At 34.3% G+C, this 18,997-nt stretch overlaps 1 protein-coding gene across 1 annotated transcript in view; it reads right to left on the bottom strand.

Moving 5' to 3' along the window:
* EPHA6 (EPH receptor A6) overlaps positions 1-18,997 on the bottom strand; it is a 426,028-nt gene that overhangs the window by 318,070 nt on the left and 88,961 nt on the right. The window contains exon 3 of the mRNA XM_088144521.1: positions 14,229-14,892. Within this exon, the coding sequence (XP_088000647.1) occupies positions 14,229-14,892 (664 nt within the window). The remainder of the gene's footprint in view (positions 1-14,228; positions 14,893-18,997) is intronic.

Raw genomic sequence — 18,997 nt, 5'->3', positions numbered from 1 at the left:
CAAAACGCCACAAAACACACCACAAGCCTCACCGAACGTCTCCTTGCTACCGCGATCTTGCCCACAGGAAGCCACGACCGTGTGGCAGCAGGGAAAATGGCTGCAGATCCGGTTCGTAACCTGAGGTGGTTCGCAACCCGAGGTAAATTTTTGGGGCCGGAGCTGGTCGTAACCCAAAAAATTTGTTAACAGAGGCATTCGTAACCCGAGGTACCACTGTACTGAACATTTCTCCTTGTATCTGCATGTTTTACCTTGAAATCCATGTGGGCCAGCTTCTTTTTTCCCCTCGTGAGCATTGCTGCATTGGATCTCCACTGGCTGAAAATTAGCTTGTGATTCTCTGAATTATTAAAAAAAAAAAACCTATTGACTGGACTAAACCTCCCTAATTACAAAATCTTAGCCTTCAAATTGCCCCATCTCAGTGTTAACAATGGATCTGTTGGCAAAGTCTCTAGTTCAGCACTAATAAATATTGTTTTGGATTACAAAAATAATGATACAATGAAACAAACTGAGCTTAACTTTGGGGATTCCAACATATATGATGGCTTGAAAATCTCAAGAGAAAGGATCCTACCAAGTGCAACAGGGAAAAACAGGGAAAGATGCCTCCAGGAAATTGATGACATGGCATTATGGTATAAATATTGTCACTATATTAATCCTTAAGTCCAACATTCTATTCAAATTTAGATAATCATCTGAGAATGAGCATAATTTATTTTTATTTATTTTATTTGGTAGATTTTTGCAGCCACCACTCATTTCTAGGTGGCTTACAAGCATTAAAAGCAATAAAAAACCCTCCAACCATTAAATATTAAAAAATAACTATGTTAGGAGGCAAAACCAAAGCAAAACTGCTATACCTACTGAAATGACTTGCAGGGCCACACATGTTTTCCTATTCTCTTTTTTCATATAATTAATAATACTTTCTCTTTGATCATGTGCCACCATCTTTCTTCCAAATTAAAGTCCCAAATGTGCTGGCATTTTTTTCACAAGGAAGGTGTTCAAGACCCTGCTTTTGCACTTTAGGTTTTTATCCTTTTTAAAATGTGACAACCACAACTGAACAAAATATCCCAAATGTGGATGCACCATAGATTTGTCTAAGGGCATTATAACGTTGCCAGTTTTATTTTTGTTCTCTTTCCTAACGATCCCTTTTCACAGTTGTTGCCTTTATTGATCTACCCTTCATAGCCCAAAGATCTTTTGTCTGGTTGTTACAGACTGTTCTGTCCCTATCAGTGTATATGTGAAGTTAGAATTTTTTGCTTCTATATTCTTCACTTTATACCATTTAAATTAAACCACATTTTCCCTTTGGTTGACTATTCACTCAGTTTAAAGAAATAGTTTGGAAGCCCTCTACAATTACTTTGTTTCTTACTACCCTGAATAATTGTCATTTGCAAACTTGACCAGCTCACTGCTAAATCCAGATTATTTAAGAAAAAAATTAAAAGCATTTCATTTTTTGTTTTTAATACTGATTAATAATCCAAAAAAATGACAGAAATGAAATTATCCCATGACCTAGGTTTACTTAAGAGCCTTTGATAAATTTGGGCAAGCGCTTTTTGAAAGATCCAAGTGTACAATATTATAGGGTATCTCTTTCCATGAGTCTGTGAAGATCTCAATAAAAGCCAGATGGTCTGGTGAGGCAGGATTTATTTTCTGCAGAATCTGTTATTATCTCTAGCAAGGTTTGTCTTCATGTGCTGCTTTTGTCTTTGATTACCATTTATACCAATTTGCTGTGAACAAACATTAAACTGAAAATAATAGTAATAAATCCTATATCTTGTTTCACCACATACTTCTTAAATAACCCATCTTATTCCATACACATTACTTTCATATTTCTCTTTCTCATACAAGTAAGTGCCAGAATCACTTTGTTATACACAGTAATTTTTGCTACTTTCAACAAACATTCATTCCTTCAACTGATGACTTACTACCAACTACCATCCTACCAGCACTTGCATGTCTTAAAATTTCTCCATCCATTTTTCTCATCTTTAATGAACATTCAACCAAATCACACACATTTATCTGCTTGCTCTATTTTTTCATAAATTATATATACCTTGAAATGATTCATTCCCTGTTTAACACAATAATTTTAGACTTTGTTGTATTACTATAAGATTCATATGCAGAGCATATCTGCAGAGAAGCATGCATTAACATATCCAACTCTAACTAACACATCTCTAGAGTCACCACAAGCATTCCGTATATATTTATCCATTAATACATTAAACAACCACAGAGATATTACACAACTTTGCATTATACCTTGCTCAGTGCCGATCCACTCACTAAATATTCAATTTTTTCTCATGCATGATTTCCTTCTAACATGCACCGCTCTTACGCAACCAACCTTCAATTTCATAGTAGTGGGAAACATATCAAAAGTCAAACCTATCACTTTATCAAATGTTTTCTCTAAACCAATAAACTTACATGTTTTTTTCACATTCATATGTTTCTCAAAAACCCATTAAAGAGCAAAAATCGAATCTATATACCTCCAATTTTTGTTTTTTATTTTTTCTGTTTACCCAAAGGTTGCTCATAGTCACATCTTAGATGTTTTTAGTCAGAATACTTCCAAAAGCCTTTTAGTAATATTTTTTTATCAGCAAGCATTTTGCCAAATAATTCCCCGGGGGATTTTTACATTCATCTTTGTATTCTATAACAATATTAGCTGTCTTATAATTGTCAGGCACTGATGCAGTCCTCACATACTGTATGTTGAACAGGTTGCACACTTATAAGGAAAGCACATCCATATTTTAAAATGTTCAAATTACACTGACTTCAACTGGAATCTTAATTTTATTAATGTATATGCTACCTTTGGAATCATTCATGCTTTAGAGTGAGATATACACGTCTCAAATACAGACTGTAGTATATGCTCATAAATAAATATCAGACTAGTAATATTGTAGAAAAAATGCAAAAAGCCTTAATATATAGACATTGTGGAGGATAGATTTACCTGTAGGAGAATTAGTGTAGAAAAAATAGAAATTAAATATGCAACATTGAAATAAAGGATACTGTAAGGACAATACCAATGCTACCAACACAAAAGGTAATTTGAGATTCAAAATTTGCATATATGTCTTTGATATATAATTTTTTTTAATAAAAATTTTATTAAGTTTCAAACAAGAATTAAATACAGAAAGACATCAAAAGAAAAATAGAAAAGAAACAAATGGGTAAAAAATGTGAGGAGGAAAAGAAAAAAGGCGGGGGGGGGGAGAAAAAGAGGCAGAAAATAAGAAAAGAACGAGTTCAGACTTTTTTTGGTACAGATATAAGTAAAATAATACATTAATTTCTTATTCTAGTAATATCAATAAAACACAATATTTCTATGGCAAAAACAATTCTAAATATCAAATCTCAAAGTCAAAATTTCATTTCTTTCAGGTACAAGCAAAAATCCCAAGAGTAATTTCTAAATAGAAACAAAGTTAAAGCAATTTATACAGACATGTTATCCCAAGGTCCTTACCAATATTTGAAGTATCAGTTAATCTATCATTATTAAACACGTGTCTGTTTATTTTCTATAATAGTAAAATCTATAAACATTATCATACAATCCCAGTCCAAAAATAAATTCCAGTATTACCAATCCAAAATCATAACTTGTACATTTTAACCTTGGTCCCATAAATCTGTTTTAAATTCCTTTTCTTCTTTTCAGGGGGCTTGACATTTAATCTTTTCCTCAAGTGAATTCTCAAGTAGTAATTTCTTGTCACTTTGTCCTTTTTTACTATCAAAGCTGTCTTCAAAGGTTTAATAAGTCCTTCCTGCGCATCCAAAAAAAAGAGAAAAATCTTCAGAATCCTCTTCTGTTTTATGGTTTGGATATTGTAAAAAAAAAAAAAAAAATTGTTGTAAATTTGGACTTCATAAAAAATTCATTATCTCCAGGCTCAAGATAAACTAAATCATTGAGCCCACCATCCAAATCCAGTTTCCTGTTTTGAAGATTCCCTTACTTCACATCATCAATATTCTTATTTTCAATATCCAATTTTGTTTGCAAATCAATATCACTATAAAATCTATTTTTTTTCTCAAAGTCTTCAAATTTAGTTTCTATCACTTGTAGAATTCTAATAGTAATAAGTTCCAGTAAATGTGTGAGTGTCTCTTTAAATTCCCGTTGCTGAACTCCAGCTGTAACAAGCCTTGCGGGGGGGGGGGGGGGGAGGAGGATAAAAAGCAAGGTCTTACAGTACTTTTGTTTACAAAGTTTCTCCAATCAGCATCACAGCAAAGTAAACAAAAACAAAAACAGCTTTCCCACAAAAATCGTTAACCAGCAATCTCAAGGTCCAATCTCACATATAGATTCAACAAAATTAACTTTTTAAAGTGCCCCCCAAAATTCACTTGTTTCATAAAAACACCCAATAGTTCAGCCCTTCGAACCTTTGCTCAATATATAAATCCCAAGATCCAAATAAGTTTTTTTTAAAGTAAGCATTGAAAATATGAAAAACACCAAGAAGATATATTTATCTGTTGCCAAAAAAGAAAAAAGAAAAAAAAAGGCCTCTCTTCATCTAAAAGAGTAATAAACCATTTAAAATGTGTTTTAGAAATGGGGAGATCTGTTTTAGTGTCCTAAATTTCGGCTACGCCACAGTCTCGAACAGGATGGAAAAGCTCTGTCTCCTAGCCGCTCACTGCAAGTTGATCACAAAGTCTTCTACTTAGGGGTATTCTTACAAGTAACAGCTGTCTGGAGAGCATCTGGGTTGATTTTATGGATTCTCCTTTACTTCCAGAGAATTCTTTGGGCTACAGGGATCTTGCCGTAGTCCCTGCAACTGTAGCATTGATTCCCAGCAAAGGAATCAGTCAAGCTGCCATTCATCCCCCACCAGAAGTTTCATCTTTGATATATATTTAATGATACTACCTAGTATTTTTTTATATAACTTTAAAAAGAATCGTAACTGATGGTAGCCTTTGTTACTTTGGTCCCAGCTCTCTGCAGGTCATTCACTAGGTCCCCCTGTGTGGTTCTGAGATTTTTGCTCACCTTTCTTGTGATCATTTTGACCCCACGGGGTGAGATCTTGCATGGAGCCCCAGATTGAGGTTGTGGACAGGTGCAAAAACCTAATACATAAGTCATTCCAAATGAAGCCATGACTTTAAAAGCAATACAGAAACTGATCACCTACAGTACGGCAAAAAAGTATTTAGTCAGCCACCAATTGTGCAAGTTCTCCCACTTAAAAAGATGAGAGAGGCCTGATTTTTAAAGAATTTATTTGCAAATCATGGTGGAAAATAAGTATTTGGTCACCTACAAACAAGCAAGATGTCTGGCTCTCACAGACCTATAACTACTTCTTTAAGAGGCTCCTCTGTCCTCCACTCGTTACCTGTAGTAATGGCACCTGTTTGACCTTGTTATCAGTATAAAAGACACCTGTCCACAACCTCAAACAGTCACACTCCAAACTCCACTATGGCCAAGACCAAAGAGCTGTTGAAGGACACCAGAAACAAAATTGTAGACCTGCACCAGGCTGGGAAGACTGAATCTGCAATAGGCAAGCAGCTTGGTGTGAAGAAATCAACTGTGGGAGCAATAATTAGAAAATGGAAGACATACAAGACCACTGATAATCTCCCTCAATCTGGGGCTCCATGCAAGATCTCACCCTGTGGGGTCAAAATGATCACAAGAAAGGTGAGCAAAAATCTCAGAACCACACGGGGGGACCTAGTGAATGACCTGCAGAGAGCTGGGACCAAAGTAACAAAGGCTACCATCAGTAACACACTATGCCGCCAGGGACTCAAATCCTGCAGTGCCAGATGTGTCCCCCTGCTTAAGCCAGTACATGTCCGGGCCCGTCTGAAGTTTGCTAGAGAGCATTTGGATGATCCAGAAGAGGATTGGGAGAATGTCATATGGTCAGATGAAACCAAAGTAGAACGTTTTGGTCTACACTCAACTATTTTGTTTGGAGGAGAGAGAATGCTGAGTTGCATCCAAAGAACACCATACCTACTGTGAAGCATGGGGGTGGAAACATCATGCTTTGGGGCTGCAAATTTTCTGCAAATGGACCAGGATGACTGATCCGTGTAAAGGAAAGAATGAATGGGGCCATGTATCGTGAGATTTTGAGTGAACACGGGCAACGAAGGAGTGGCTTCGTAAAAAGCATTTCAAGGTCCTGGAGTGGCCTAGCCAGTCTCCAGATCTCAACCCCATGGAAAACCTTTGGAGGGAGTTGAATGTCCATGTTGCCCAGCGACAGCCCCAAAACATTACTGTTCTAGAGGAGATCTGCATGGAGGAATGGGCCAAAATACCAGCAACAGTGTGTGAAAATCTTGTGAAGACTTACAGAAAACATTTGACCTCTGTCATTGCCAACAAAGGATATATAACAAAGTATTGAGATGAACTTTTGATACTGACCAAATACTTATTTTCCACCATGATTTGCAAATAAATTCTTTAAAAATCAGACAATGTGATTTTCTGGATTTTTTCCCCCATTTTGTCTCTCATAGTTGAGGTATACCTATGATGAAAATTACAGGCCTCTCTCATCTTTTTAAGTGGGAGAACTTGCACAATTGGTGGCTGACTACTTTTTTGCCCCACTGTAAATGCCTACATCACCTAAATACTGCATTAAAAAATTCAAATTAGAGACTCTTTTAAGTCACTTAGAGGTCCATAATTTCAGTGAAGCAAATGTTTCTTTTTTAAAAATAATATGTTTATTGAAGTTTAGAAATACAAAAATAAAAAGCTATTACAAACTAATAAAAAATAAAAATAAAAAATAAAAAGTGCAGAGAGAAAAAAAGAGGGGGGAAGTATAAAGAAAAAAGAAATATAAAGAAATGACTTCTCCCTTCATCAAGACAAGTACAAACAATTTCATTAACTTATCAGTTTCTCTAACCCTAACCCTCTCTAATGTTTCACCCAAAAATCTCTTCATCCCATATCTCATCTTCTATCTGTTAGCAAATAATAAAGTCTCATCATTCAATCTTAATCAGCAAAAGTCCATTAACAGTTACTAGAAGTAACAATATATATATTCTAGCCTTAAACAAGTAAATAAATTTCATATTTCCTTTACACAATAACTTATCATTTTCTCTAAAAATACGACAAAAAAATCTCTTCTTCCCATCTCTTATCTCATATCTTTAAACAACTCTTTAAAATCTCATCATTCAAACCTAATAATAATAAAAAATCATTAAGACCTCCAGAAACAGCAACATATTGAAAATCTTGATCTTTAATCCCTTTAAATAATATCCCACAAATTAATTTAACATTTTCTCTTAGCCTCCTCTCAGAAACTCCTTCACAAGTTTAACACTTTCCATAGCTTATTACTTTTCTTAAAAATACAACAAAAAAAATCTCTTCTTCCCGTATCTTATCTAAAAAAATGGTTAAAGCTTTGTCATTCAGTACTGGTCAAGAAAAACACATTAAAAGCTACTAGAAAAAAAATCATATATTTTTTAATCTTGGTTGAATAAACCAACTTTATAGTCCTTCTTTTTGCTTTTAAAAGTCTTGATGTTTATTCCTTTTAAGTAGTGTCCCAAAAGCTGGTTTCTTTTTTCTCAGAGATTCATACTTTTTTGTAAATCCAAAATAAGAAAGCTGTCCAAGTCACTATTCTGAGTTTAAATCCACATATCCAAGTCACTCTTCTGTGTGTCCCTTTTAGCTATTAAAACATAGCCTGTTTCATTTGTAAGTCCTGTGAAACATTTTTGTCAATACCATTCTTGTATCCTGTCATTTTTAAATCCACCTCCAAAGCACCCTGATTCTCAGTTGTATCCTCTTCCATCTCCTCTTTTAAACCCATTTTTATAGCAGCAGACAATCTTAAGAGAAAGTTCTGAGTACATTATTACCAAATTTCCTTGAATTCTTCTGGAGTTAAAATACTTTTCTCCATTCTGTGTTAGTGGGTCTTCTTTATAATTAAACTTTAGTTCTTTCTCATTGCCTCTAGTAATCAGCCTTCTCTTCTTATCTTTTTCTCTAATTCACAACATTTTCCCATGGAATGATTTCTTACACTTAGATTCAAAATCTTCACATAGTTTTAATAGGATTTTAAACAAACCACAGGAAGGATTCTTAGTTTTGAAATCTTATTTCCAGTCAGTCTGGCTCCTTAGTCCATTTATAACTTTCCAAAATTAATGTTCTAATTACCCTTTTGCTGCTAATTTCCAATGTTTTTTTCTTTAAGTTCTTAAACTTACATGGAACTTCTTTCACTAACGATTGAAGCAGAATCACCCAGTGTAGTAAAACTTGTCCTTCTGAAGGTTCTTAGTATCCAAAAAATAATTTACAGGCCATTTCTGGAAGTGATTAAGAGAGGAAGAGTGAAGGTTCCAAACTGCAGCTTGGGCACAACTGACACTCCCAGCTCTTATAGGTCTAAGCCCACCAGAGACTGCTGTTTTATAGTCTCATCACAGGGAGCATATGTACAGAGCACTGTGGGTGATTCCAGGTCCTCCCCTTTATTTGGAAAGGAATTTTAAGGTGCTGATCCGTTCCTCAGCTCCTTGTTCTGTCGTGGTCACTGGCTCCACTAAAAGCTAATCCGTCTTCAGTTTACCATTGCTTTCCTGGAAGTCCAGTGAAGCAAATGTTTCCTGGACTGATGAGCTGCTCTTAGATTCTGCATTTACTGTATAAACATCATTTTACAGAAAAGAAGGGAAAGAAGACTTGGGGACTGCACTCATATCATTTGCCTGATGCATAAAATGATCCTTAACCTAATCATTTTCTTTCTTATAGCTGTTCATATGATGAGTAGGAACTACAATTTGCTTTTGAAGCAATTTGAGCAAAAATCATATAATATGAAATGTTTCAGTTCATATGAATTCAGCAACTGTAAGTTCGTGCTGCAGAAATGTTTTAAATGGAGACAGTTCTTACTTTTCTTAGAAAGTGAGCTGTTGATTCATCTTGCATCCGTCTTAGGGAAAAATGCGAAAGAAGGATAAATAGAAATAGAAGGAAATTAAGGAATGAAAGCTCTATCTATTTTCACTAATATATACTAGGGCTGTGAAGTGCTTCATAACTGATTACAAATAGCATATGGCTGTGGGAATATTTCACTTGCACTCCACCCCTTAATGTAGCTGGGTCTTTTCCTGGGACTGCACAAGAGTTGTAGACAAGTGTTTGTGCCCCTGGGTGTTCAAAGCACTGTTTTAGAATCAAAGGTAAAGTATTGGACAGACCTAATATATAATGTTATACTGACATCATCACATAGCAACTTTTGTGCAGTGTTGTTACATTCCAGAAGTTACTCTATACAATGTCTTTTTAAAGATAAATATTATGAATATTTTGTCACAAGAATTGACATGCACATCTTAAATGATTAAAAATCAAACTCTCATGGAATAGTTGGTATAGCCTAGTATTAAATATAAGGAACAATTTTAATAAATTTGGCTACAGAAAAATAGCTTGATGTTCCCTTGTAAAAATCAAGCTGTTGTTGAAAAACATGGAAATTTGGCACAAAAGTTGTTTGAGAATTTTGGCATGGCAGATAAAAGAGATCAGTATAACTGTTCATGACATAAATATATTTGTATATTTATTGGAAAGCCAATTATTTCAATTTTTGTTATCCAGTTACTACCTATCTTTCTGAAGTATGATAATAAAAGGGATATGATAACTTATAAGTTTAGTATGGCGATCAGGATTGTAATGAATTCCCTACATTCTTCTTTTGTCCCCCCCCCCAAAAAAAGCCAACAAATATTCTGTGTATGAAAGCTATTTTTAAAAGTTAAGATCTTTTAAATGTTAAGACTTTGAAAATATCTATTTTCATGTTAAAATATTTTTCTATTTAATACTAATATATTATATTTAGCTTTATATTTGGCCTTTTCTCTTCCTCCAAACCAATTACCATTGGTCAAGAACAAGTACATGGACTAGCTCATTGAGTTACACATTTTACTATATCTACATCCAGCTACGTAAGAATAACTGAACTCCTTCATTGGGGGAACTTAGCTCCTTGAAAAGTTATCTACTAAATAGAACTAGAGGCTTGGAAGATCAGGCCTATAAGGAAAGTGGAGAGCTGTTTAAGCAGAAAAGTCTTTCCATTAGAGAGATTCGGTGCCCATTTTACTGGAGAGGTACAGCAATGGTGACAAATAAACTGGATATGTCTACTCCCACTTTGCTGCTAAGGAATTGTAAGAACTACTGAATGGAGCTCATTTGTTAAGGACTCTGACAACTTTTTCTTTAGCAGTATATTTAGCATATAAAGGTTTTAATTAAACTAATTAATTAAATAAAAAGTATGGCAAATTTTATCCCACTAAACTATAATGCCAGAAACTAGGTTCTCAAGGAAAGAACTATTTTTGTGGCAATATTGAATGAAATATTGGTATTGGTGACTTGTTTTTGTCCTGCTTCAGGCATAAGAGCTACTTTGCAACACCAAAACAAGATGATAAGATGTCTCACACCCTGAGATGATATATATTGATTAGGGCTTTTATGATCATTAATTTTACAAAGACTTTACAACTACCAGGAAATATCAGTTGAAGATAGACTGGGGAACTGAATAAAAGTTCCAGAGATGGTACTGAATTGTTCTCAGAAAAATAACCTGTATTTGTACATGTTATTTTCTGTGCATGTTATTTTTCTGTACATACATGTAAGAGCAAATTAGCTCTTGTGCCTGAAGCAGGACAAAAACAAGTCACCAATACCAATATTTCTTTTGATATTGCCACAAAAAGTTCTTTCCTTGAGAACCTAGTTTCTAGCATTATAGTTTAGTGGGATAAAAAAAGTGGCAAAGGGCCGCTTTTCTCCCTAAGGAGAACCTTTCTTCTGCTCTTCAAGCCCAGCCTGACCTGTCCGTCTGATGGCTTTTTCTCAAAAAGCCAGGAGTTGAGCTTGGCTTCGTTTTTTTTTCTCATAAGAATTACTTAACAACATTCAGGAGGGAAGTTAATTGCTTTTACACCCACACACAAACACACACATTCTGCCCTGAATAGTGTGTTCAGGTGAGTTCTGACCTATGATCACAGTACTGCAGTTTCAAGATCTCAAGATTTCAGCAGCGGGCCCTTAATCTGGTATTTGTTTGAAGCCACTAAACAAATGGTGCCATAGGTGGAACATGATTTGAAACAGGTTGCTCCTAATTCATTACATAATCCTATACTGTTTTAGGTGATAGGTTCTGAGAAAGGAAATTAGGAAGGCAAATTCATGGTGGAGGGGGTGGGGCAAAGAGAGAAAAAGGATAGGGAACTGATTTACTTAATTTGGTTTCACACTCTGTAATAATAACACTAGTATCTTGGTAATGCAAACCAAATGTCAAAAGGTTTTTGCTTTCTCAAGAGAAGATTTAATTCAGATACTGTTCATTTACTGCATTAATTAGTATGGATCATAAGATGCATTTCTCAGATGAAAAGTATGACATGTTGCTGGTGGATCTGCAAGAAGATTAAAGAAATTTTTAGCAAAGTGTTTAGCTACTTTGTGGAGTAAAAGGAACTAAGCAGAAGTTAGTTCTCCTTTTATCTATGATATGATGTGGCTTTAAAAAAAGGAAATTCTAAATTAAAAATTTGGTGAGCCATCTCTTAAGATTAAGGGAGAATCACCACACTGATTCCTTTTGGGACTAGTGAAAAGCAGACAATTCACTGGTTTATCTGTTTTGCCTATATATACAGATATAGAGATATAGTTTTGCCTATATATACAGATATAGAGAAATCAAGATGACAAGGTATACTCTTTTGCTACTGACCTAGCAGCGCTCATGTTCTTTTGCTACATATTTTTATAGCTTGCAGACTGAATTTCCAGACTGTCATATAGCATAGCAATTGATTGCTTACAAACAGTATGGCAATTGAACCAGAAGATTTTTGCTGCTCCCTGTTACTGTTAAGTTTTATAGTATAGTATGTGGACAGAAGATCAATTTTAGAGCTCTTAATTCTGCAGCTTTCCTTAGAATTATTCACACGTGCATGGACACAAATGTATGGTATGGAATTTAAAAGCATAGTATGTGCAGCACAATGCTAAAATAATAATTAAATGGTGGACAGACATATGAAAATGAAAGTCACTTATTTCTACAGTGTCAAACTGGGAAAATAATACTCCTACAGTGACAAACTGGAGAAGTAATAAAGCAGTGATCTGAAAACACAGTCTGTTTAAACGTTAATTTTCCACTCCTTAAGCAATTAAAAAACAAAACATAACATGCTTTTAGATACTCCTGCAGTTCATTATGCTTCTACCTATCCACTTGTTCAGCAGCAGAACTGATCCTCCTTTGGAACAGAGTCAAAAAAGAGAGAGACAGAGAGAAAATGAGAGACAGACAGACAGACATAGGGAGAAAGAAAAAAGCTAATATAGAACCTCACAAGAATTAATAGGAAATATTCAGAGAATAATTCTATACTGGATATACCAAAAAGCAGATGACTATATTTTGGTCACAGTTCACAGGTAACAAATGTCTAAGCTATTAAAAAAAATCTTGCCAGCCTGCCCAGATAGGAAGTTTTGTAATCAACATTTTGCATTTTCAGATTAAAGTACCTACATAATGACTGAACACCGTTATTACTTTATTCAACTATTACATTAATTGTGGAGTTTTTGAATTCATAGTAGCCTTACTAAATAGGTAAAAGCCATATAAACTGATGAATTATGCGATATTTGTGTACATAGAATCAGAATGAGACAGTTATTTGGGGCAAAAGGTTGTAGACCATGTAAACCATATAATTTAATTTTAGTTGGAAATCATATAAATTATGCCCTTCCTTCTGTTGCTTTTATTTGAAATAGGGTTAATTGGGATATCACAGGATTTTTTAAATATAAATAAAAACATATAAAAATTTATTTGATCAAAGACCAACTATCATAAAATTTTATAACACAAAGAGTATGAATCAAATATGTTTGAATAAGTTTAGTTTGTAATAGATTCATAAGTCATTCAATAGGAAAATCTGCAATTAACTGCATCTTGCTTAAATTATGTTAGGTGCATCATACATTGCAACTTTTAGATAATCTAGTTCCATGTAGTTTGTCTGCTTTTTGATCAAAACGAACCTCCAAACCTCCAAATAGTATTCTAAATATATCCAATCACCAGTGTAAATTCAACTCAATTAAAGTTCCTCATAAGAACAGGATTAAATAATAACTTTCCATGTAATAATAATAAAAAAATCTTAATACAATTACATATTCACCTCTATTGGCACAATTACATATAAATATTTTGGTCCACATAATGAAATAAATTCCTTTTACTCTATTATTAAGAGACATTATTCTTTCCATCAATATATTGACAATATATATTTTTTCACTGACAAAATTAAAGATTGTTCTGTTTCGCAAAGAACATATCTTTGTCCCTGATTCTGATCACTATAATTAGATAAATTCTACAGAGCAAAAAATTACTGCCCTTTCTTCCCTAGCAAATAACTTTCATGTGATATCTATTTGTTCTCTTGTTATCCAAGTAAAATATTTGGCTCTTTTTCTCATAAATATAAGCTTCTTCCAATGTGTAACACTTATCACATATTATAGTGCTTTTCACTTCTGTATTCCTTTGAAATTAAATAAATTTCTGCAACATGTCACCCATCAAGTGTTTTGGAACTCTAGCTAGCAAAATGCCAGACCAACAAAGCCAGTACATGTCTGAAGAACATAGTCTGTATCAACTTATATTGTATTCCTAATTGCTTGGTATACATGCAAGAAATCGTTTACTCTTCTTAAGAGTAAAGTAACAATGGACAGTCCCGTTCTATGCATATTTTTCTTATGAATAAGCATTTGTTCCTGTAAATGAAGCTTTCATCATTCTTTATTGATGGCAAACGTGTTTTCAATATCTGAGCAACACCCAACAATTAAATGAATAATGAGCTAAATGCATTTTCTATTAAAATTGAAATTCAGTTAAAAGCTGGAGTACAGCCCATATGGTTGAGTAGAGCACAAAAATTGCCTTGGAATATAATTAAAACAATTGTCTTACCATGGCATGAACCATCCACTTCTTCATAACCAACACTGCATATGCATCGTCCGAGAGGCACTAGCCAGTCCCCATCAGCTCCACAATATAACTTTGGAGTATCTCGTTCTTCAGCACTCTTCACACAGGAACCTCGTACTTCCACTAAAGAAGAAGAATCAACCCTTGGAATGGTGTCAGGAAACATAGCCAAGTTCCGAACAGTGAAAGGACACTTTTTGTAGTAAACACGGACAGAAACCAAAGCAATGCACGCGCCAATATCTTGAAAAGCAAGAAAAAATCCTTTTCTGTTTATTGGTCCCACCTCACGAACTTCTGTATTCAGTTTAAGGATGCGATCTCCCAAATCCATCTGAGTAAAACTCTCATCAGCTGCAATAGTATCAATTTTACTGTACTGGTTTGGCTTGAATTTAATTCCATGAGATTCATCTGATTCCAGATAGTAAAGGTTGAATGTTTCTTTGCATGTCCCCAGCACCCATGGAATGCTGTTGCAGTCCCTCAGTGTAAATTTCATTTCCACATAAATTTTCTGGGCTGCATCACGTGAGATCCAATTTGTACGAAGCCAGTTGTTTTGGTTGGGTTCCATAACATTGCATACCTGGTATGTGTGGATGGGACGATTATATTCATCCATTTCTGTTATAGCATCCCACTGAAAAGAAAACACATTCCATGAAAAAAAATATTCATAATAATAAACAAAAATTGTAGGCATGCATTATTTACATTAATTCAAAAGAGCATGATATTGTTGATATGATAATTGATCTTAAATTACAGAACTGTGACAAAGCTTAAATTGCCAGAAGTAGATATTAAGAAATACATTACTATCATTTTCAAATGGTTATTTCATTTCAAGGCAGTATTTTCTCAGAAGGCATGCAGATAACACCCAAGACACTCTATGGTAGGCTCTGGAAGTAGCTTGATTATGTTGCATTAATCTGGGTGGTTGTCTGCTCTAATGCTTTCCTTTGGAAAATGAAACACAATGCATCAGAGAATTTGTTCATTGTGCTCCATTTTTAAATTTTTGTCTTTTGACCACTGTAGCTGCTTTCTTAAACAACTTTGGCAACATTCCAAAGCTCTCAGTAATTCTCAGTAATTACTTGAGCCCAGCTCTGCTTGGCCCATTCTCAGTCTCACTATTTAGCCCAGGAGCAAAAGTGTAGGGATGTGTGACCATGCCTAATATATTAATAAGATGTAGACATGGTTATTAGTAGAGCCCTGGAGGGAGGAATTTGACATTTTTTCCAAGGACAAAGATGAAAGACATACATACATACATACATACATACATACATACATACATATAACAATTTTATAGTAAACAGAAAAGAAACTATATTAAACAATGCATGATTTGTTAAGACATAACTCAAGAAAATAAGACTAAGTCAAATTGAAGAGATTATTTATTAATGATTGGAATAATATATGTTTGCAAAAGGAAGCAAAAATGAAAAGGATATGAAAGGAGAATAATGGAAATTCAAAAAGAAACTAACTAAAAAGGGATCAAGTGGAAAGAGGAATAAGAATGAAGGTAAAATAAATCTGTCAAAATCCTTAACTGCTACAGAAACTGCCATCATTCATGACAAGAGTCTAGGCAAGAGTGAAGTTAAATAAGTAAAAGTGAAAATAAGATCTATCTTCACTTCAAATCTTTTCACCTATCCAAAAGAATACAAATGGCGGCATCAGTAAAGGACGGATTGCAAGAATCATTCTGATTTTAAGGCAGATTTGTTGATCAGTGAAGCCATTATCCTTCCTTTTTCCTGTCTTCAACAAGGCATTAGACATAAGCAAACGATAAAAGATTATTGATATGGCTTCACTGGCAACCCAGTTATCTTCAGTCCAGTGAAATTACATAGTGGTGAAGCTTTGCTGAAGTGGTTATTACAACCGTCTGTTCAATCTGTAAAAATGGTAAATTCCAGATGACTGGTAGAGAGCAAATGTTGTTCCTATTTAAAAAAAGAAGAGGAAGAAGAAGAGGAGAGGAAAGGAAGATACAGATAACTATAGACCAACCAGTCTGATATCAATTACTGGGATGATTCTAGAGCAGGTATCTAGAAATTGATCTGTAGATACGTTGTAAACAATGCAGTAATTACCAAAAATCAGCAAGACTTTGTCATGAACAATTCTTGCTAGACTAATGTAATCTCATTGTTTTAACTGGGACTCTTCCTAACAGATTTTGGGAATGCTGTCCAAATAAAATAACTTGACTACAGCAAAATATTTTACAAAGTATTCAAAAAAATGCTAGTTAGTAAGTTATTAAGTGGGCTGGGTGGCATGACAATTAAGTGAATTTATAACTGGTTTGAAAATAAGGAAAATAATAATTCCAATTTATTAAATCTTGACCAATGTGAAGGTTCATACATATAAACCAAATACAGCCTATTTCATGGCACTAAAAAATAGCATCTTTCCTGTGTGTGAGTGGGGAAATTTGGCATGTACATAAAAAAGCCATGTTAAGTTTACCTTTCCTATTTCCATGAAAACAAAAATCAGATGTCTTCACTTCACTATACCTGTACAAAAAAAACTTCAACTTATGATCTAAAAAATGTAGAGTTGTATGTGAACTTTGTGACGTGCAATAGATGTGAAAGGCATTCTTTCTGGATACTGACAGATACAACAGTAAGCAAAAATCTATTCACAAAGGTTAATCAACTACTGTTCTTTTATTTATTAAACTCCATGTTTTCTATTATTCACTTTTATGGCACAGTATTTCAGATTTTCTTTGAAATCCATCTAACAAAAATAGAATAAAAGTTCTTTACTTGCAGATTTCAGACTAATGTCTTTGAAACAGAAGCACAGAAAAATCATTCAAGTTATATCAAGTAAGAGTTTTTGCCAATAGGACTTCACAGCCATTAGGAGTGAAAATATTTATCCATATTTCTTGTACCATAAAATCCAAAACAGACTCTGTTTCACAAATGTAAATCTACATTTTATAACATTAGTTCCTAATGTTAGCTGCCAAGATGCATTATTTGGTTGACAATGATAACGAGCAGGTCCGAGAATATTTGTTATATCGTCTCTTGAAACTTTATTGTGATGTTTATTCTTTTAAAAAGACTAATGTCCTTTTTTCTTATTTTTTATAACATTTGTTTTTAAATATCTAAATATAGGGTAAAATGTCTAAAGGTAGCATATTTTCAGAAGTGGGTTTTTTATACATGAATCATAAAAGCAACCGTTATCTTGCTTTTTGAGGGGCAACTTTCTCCAACCTGGTACTCTCCAGATGGATTCTATTTCCTAAATTTCCCAGCTGAGAATTCTGGAAACTGTAGTTTAATGCACCTGGAAGGCATAGTTGGAACACAGCTATTTGTCAGAACTTGACCGATATCTCAATACAGTAAGTGAACACTAATCAGTCTCTTGTCACTTTTAAGAAAGAGAAAAGGCACTTGATCTGTTTGCTAGAGATAAAAAACAGATTTCTCTAGAAATAAAATTATCTCTGAAGAACATAATCTTAGTAAAAACTTAGTAACTAGAAAATCTAAGTAACTAGAAAGTTAGAAAGGTGAACAAAAGTGAATGTAAAATGTTCATAAATGTTTTATTTTATGGTCCCCTACTGGAAATAACTAACCCTAAGATAAATTTTGTAAGCTTGTAGCCAGTAGTTCTTTTTCTAATTTGAGAGCACTTGTGCTTATGCATTGTGGATCACTCACATTTTTAGGCTTTTAAAGAAGACCAGGTCAGGAAACACATTCCCAGGATTCCAGGATTCTTATATCAAACAGAATCAAAGCAAGATTATTTTGAGTTTATTTCTCACACTATCAGTTTTCCCAGGGCTGAGTTGTCTTTTATTACCCTAAAAGGTCCTGCATAACTTTGTCAAAGTTAGCTCTGCATTCCTCTACACCTTGCTATTAACTCACAAGAACTTTTAGGTGACTTACAACCTTGTCAAGTTCTGTAGCTTTAAGAATGTGCAGATGCTCTATCCTGAAGACTATATTAATTCCTGGTCTGTTTTTATGTATTTGTCTCTTTGTTATTGTTTTTATTTTGCTGGTCTTTGGCCATAATGAAGTTTTAGATACACATGATACGCTTACACACACAGCAGCTTCCTCGTAACAGTAGCCAGATTCACATATAACATAATGTGATTTCTTTGTTTTTGGCTTTGAACACAACCATTATGGTCTACATGTGAGTGTAACCATTCAGTTGAAGGAACAGAGATGTAGAAGAATCGAAAACATTGTTATTGTTGTTGTTATTGCTGTTGTTGTTATTGTACCTGACTCCTAACAACTCTGGGTGGTTACTGATAAAAAAGAGCAGCCCCATGTAGAGCAGTAATCAAGTCTTAAGGTGACCAGGATATGAGTGACTGTCTGAAGAGCACCCTGATCTAGAAAAGGGCGTAACTGACACACCAGATGAAACTGTGCAAGGGCCTTCCTGCCTACAACAGCCACCATTAAACTTGAGCTGTGAGTCCAGAATACCTCTAGACTGTGCACCATCCGTGAATTATGTTTAAATGTTTGAATATTATTTTCATTGTTGCTGTTCTGATTTCCCCTTGCTCTATGCTCTATAAGTATAATTCAGAGTCCTGAATTTTAACTTCTGCAGGCCTATATAGGTTGTCACCTAATATATATTACATTAGATAAGATCTAGATAGCTAGAGCTTTGGATCTTGATACTAGGTTTGCAAA

This window comes from Python bivittatus, unplaced genomic scaffold (assembly GCF_059951505.1).
Source record: "Python bivittatus isolate LINGU-HERP-01145 unplaced genomic scaffold, Pbiv_v1 ctg000350_np1212, whole genome shotgun sequence".
NCBI lineage: Eukaryota > Metazoa > Chordata > Lepidosauria > Squamata > Pythonidae > Python > Python bivittatus.
This window is presented reverse-complemented; position numbering and strand designations above follow the sequence as displayed.